We start from the raw sequence: 3952 nt of genomic DNA on the forward strand, positions 1-3952 counted from the left end.
CCATATGTGATTCAAACCAAAACTATCAAACAACTACTTTCATTTTCGACCTTGAGAAACTTTCATCCATTTCAAACTTTGATCTAGTGGCCCTTAATGAGTAAATAACCTCTTAATTATATGACATTACACAATCTTTTGCTTTTTGAACTAAAAGTATTATAAAGATTTCAATTAAATACCATATCAAGCTTTAGTGACAATGATCAAAGTGAATATGTGTGAAATCTTAATTATAGTTATGTAAGAAGACAGTGTTACATGAATAAAATATCTAAGTATTTCAATCACAAAAATAGAAGATTAAATTACAAATTTAATCTTTATAGTTTAAAGAAAGTTAGAAGTTCGTCAATCGTTCTTATAGACTTAAAAGTTAGATTTTAGTCTTTATAGTTTGATAAAATACTCAAATAATCTATAATTATAAATCATAACTAAATTCTAATATTATTGAACTAAGTTTATCATTGAACTAAAATAGGATTGTCGTGATACAATTTTTTACCAAAGGATAACAAATAAAAAAAAAAAAATTATAAGCATAATCAATAGAGCATATACATAAATATATTATTCATTTCACATATAAACACCAATCTCCAAATTCCATTATTCCAAGGAGTACATTGTATCTTCATCACCACTTCTAAGAAGCATAAAGAAGAGAAAATTCCCACCCACTATTTACAACTTCGACCCAAAACTTAGTATAATTCACTATAACCCCAACCTATTTATATAATTATTCAAACCTACCAAACTTATTTTTCTTTTTAGTCCTCTAAGGTTTCAACATTTTCACATTTGCCTTATTATTATTATTATTTTTCTTACCCCACATCTATGCTTCTTCTATGTACAAAGCTAAAAGTAAGACCCTCCAACACCGGCCTCTTTTACAAAGCTCGAGGCATTGGAGGGAAGAGCAGCGTGGAAATTACATTACATTTCAAGGGTCTTATGATAATTAGGTGAAAATGCAGGGACTAATATTCTAAAACTAGACCTCCCATCGGAGCTCGATGAGGTATCCCCTTCCTCCGCTTCGCCGTCCTGTAATTAACCGACGTCGGGGGTGGCGTCGAAGGACTAAAACTTTGAACTTTATTGCTATTGTTGTTGCTGTTGTTGCTCTTGCTTCGTCTATGGTTGCTGCTGCTGCTATAAGAATCCTCCGAGTCGGAGGCTGCCATTGCGGCCCTCTTCTTCTGGAAACTCCTTGAGGTTCCGACGATCTGTGAAATTGAAATCGATCCATCTAAAATTAGTTCACAGTTAGAAAAAACGGTTGAGGATTGACAAATGGGAACGCGGGAGAAAAGATCAGGCGTTCTTTTTTCTTTTTCCTCTGTTTTCCTCAGTTTTTTCTGACTTGTTTGGTTTCCGAGAAAGTTGAGCAAAAGGAAAAAGAAAATTCAGTCTTTATTATTAATGGGAACAATCCACGAACCCACTCTATGAAAAGCAAGTGGAAGAAAAAGTCCAATTCCACTGGTTTGAAATTCAACCAACCAAACACATTGTTGACACGAATTCCCATTTGGAATTTTCTTTCATTTTCCCACCCATTTTCTCAGCAACCAAACAGAGTAAAACAGAATTTCAAATGGGGGTTTTCCTAAATTTTCCCATTGGTTTTCCGGGAAACCAAACAGAGTAAAAGAAAGAAAGAAGAGAAGGAAATTTTACCTTGCAACCAAGGGAGCAAAATCGGAAGGAATCAAGGAGGCTGCGTTCACAGACTTCACAAGTATTTGTAACGCCTTTGCCAGGCCGAGGCTGAGGCCTTTCATTCAAGAACACGACTCTAGCACTGTTGATTATGTAAGTTTGAACACCAGAAATGTCCAAAACTTTTTGAATCTCAGAAACTCTGATCACATCATGGTAAGAAGACCTGCGAATCTGTGAGGAACAAAAGGAATTTTTTTTATTAGAAGATGAATTTAGATGAAGAAAAATGAAATGGGAAAGGGATTTTTTTTTAAAGACCTGAATGGCGCGATGATCTTTGTGAAAGTTGAGGCAAAGAGAACAGAGAGCGCCGTTCATACAATCTAAACAGTACATATTGCATTCGCTTTTGTGAGAATCTATGTGGTGTTTGCATTGGACGAAGAAGCTTTCTCTTAGTAGAGGTTTCAGCCATGGCGGCCATCGGTTGTCTTCATCGTCAGGACCCTATTGAAACAGAATCCATCAAGAACAATGTCAAGAACAGAAACGAAACCAATCGAAAACCCAGACGAGACAATCAATAAATTGAAAATCAAAATAAACAAATTCTGTTAAGAAACACAAAAGAAAATCAATATCAAAAGGCATACTTAGATGAGAAAACCAGAAGGAAAAACAGAATGTGGGAAAGTCAAAGGGGGAAAATCGAAATACAGATAATAAAATAAAAAGAACAGCAATACCCAATTGAAAAATTAGAGAATCGAGCAAAACCCAGATGAGAAAACAGAAGAAAATCAATACCCTGATGGGACAACCGAACTTAAATCCAAACCCAGATGAGGAAACAGAGAAACAGTAAAAGGAAAACAGAATGCTGGAAAGTCAAATCAGAAAAACCGAAACCCAGATGAGAAAATCGCAAAATAATCAATACCCAAGTGAAAAATCAGAAGAATAAGCAAAACCCAGATAAGAAAACAGAAGAAAATCAATACCTTGATGGGAAAATCAAGCTTATAAGCAAACCCAGATGAGAAAAACAGAGAAACAGTTAAGGAAAAACAGAATGCGGGAAAATGAACTAAAAAAAAAATTCAAAACCCATATGAGAAAATCGAGAAATAAGCAATACCCAAACGGAAAAATGGAAAAAGAAGCAAAACCCAGAGGATAAAACGTAGAAAAATCAGTACCCCAATGGAAAAAACAGAATGCGGGAAAGAGAAACAGTAAAAGAAAATTACTAAAAAAGCGTAATACCATGATTCTTCTGCTCTTGGGCTTGATTTCACGAACAGTAGTATCGTGGTTTTCGATCGCCAGTTTGAAATTTTATCAAAAAAACAAATGAAAAACACAGTCTAATCACAGCAATCCAAAACTAAAAACAGAGAGATTTTGACTGGTTCTAGAGAGAGAAAAAGAGGAGAGCTTAATCTTTCAGAATGGGAGAGAGAGATTAATCTTTCAGAAGAGTGGAGGCGGTGAGGGAGAGAATGGGTTCTTGTAGAGAGTGGTAGATGGCGTTAGAGAGAGAAACAAGAGAGAGAAGGGGGGTCGTTCTTATCCGCACAATGTCGACATACGAACCTAGCTCCGAAGCAAATTTCCGAAGCAAACTCCGAAGCCGAACCTGAGATTTGATGCGTTGGGTTCAAGGAACCTCACGCCTTTGCTTTCGTTTTCAAGGTCTTCGGTCTTCCTTCCCCTTTGCTTTGGTTTGATCGTAATTTCACTTTTATTTTATTTTATTTTATTATAAAAATAAATTAAATATCCCCTTCTTTTGTCATCCTTTTAAATTAATGGTGATTACCATAATATTTTATTCCAGTAAATCTTTTTTCCCCTTTTTCACACATTGTTTTTGGGCATTGGCACACCATTTTCCCTATCAAGCTTTATTTAAATATATAATTGGAGAATATTTTATTTTAAAAATCATCATCCATATTTTATTTTAAAAATCATCATCCATATTTTATTTTAAAAATCATCATCCTTGGTAATTAAGAAAATAGAGATTGCAAACAAAATTTCAATGCAATTTAAGTGTGGTGTTTATTTTAATTAGGGTTTGACAATTAGATTAGAAGGCAATGACAAATGAGATGACAGCAAAAAAAATAAAATAAATTGGATTGAAATAACGTTTTAATTCTTATATTTTGAAGTTGGTTCAATTTTAGTCTCTGTATCGTATCAATAAAATTCTTTTTTTTTTTTTCAAGTGATTTAGAATTGAATAGATTATCAAACCATTAAAAAA

General features: G+C 34.0%; 1 protein-coding gene across 1 annotated transcript; it reads right to left on the reverse strand.

Moving 5' to 3' along the window:
• Positions 1-561: 561 nt before the first annotated feature.
• On the reverse strand, positions 562-3339 carry LOC120091418 (protein RGF1 INDUCIBLE TRANSCRIPTION FACTOR 1-like). Its single transcript, XM_039049437.2, has 4 exons — positions 2944-3339; positions 1996-2184; positions 1693-1908; positions 562-1238 (listed from the first exon to the last, which is right to left on the reverse strand). Exons 1-4 carry the CDS (start codon positions 2944-2946, stop codon positions 990-992), a joined length of 657 nt encoding a protein of 218 aa, XP_038905365.1. The 5' UTR covers positions 2947-3339; the 3' UTR covers positions 562-989.
• Positions 3340-3952: the final 613 nt, after the last annotated feature.

Source organism: Benincasa hispida, chromosome 11 (genome assembly GCF_027475165.1).
Source record: "Benincasa hispida cultivar pf3 chromosome 11, pf3_genome.v1.1, whole genome shotgun sequence".
NCBI classification, from domain to species: domain Eukaryota; kingdom Viridiplantae; phylum Streptophyta; class Magnoliopsida; order Cucurbitales; family Cucurbitaceae; genus Benincasa; species Benincasa hispida.

Bases quoted from the DNA above. Each gene is read 5' to 3' on its own strand.
- LOC120091418 (XM_039049437.2), bottom strand. The intron at 1,909-1,995 runs GTCTTTAAAAAA...TGTTCCTCACAG, and splicing joins AAGATCATCGCGCCATTCAG to ATTCGCAGGTCTTCTTACCA. The intron at 1,239-1,692 runs GTAAAATTTCCT...TCAATTTCACAG, and splicing joins TTTGCTCCCTTGGTTGCAAG to ATCGTCGGAACCTCAAGGAG.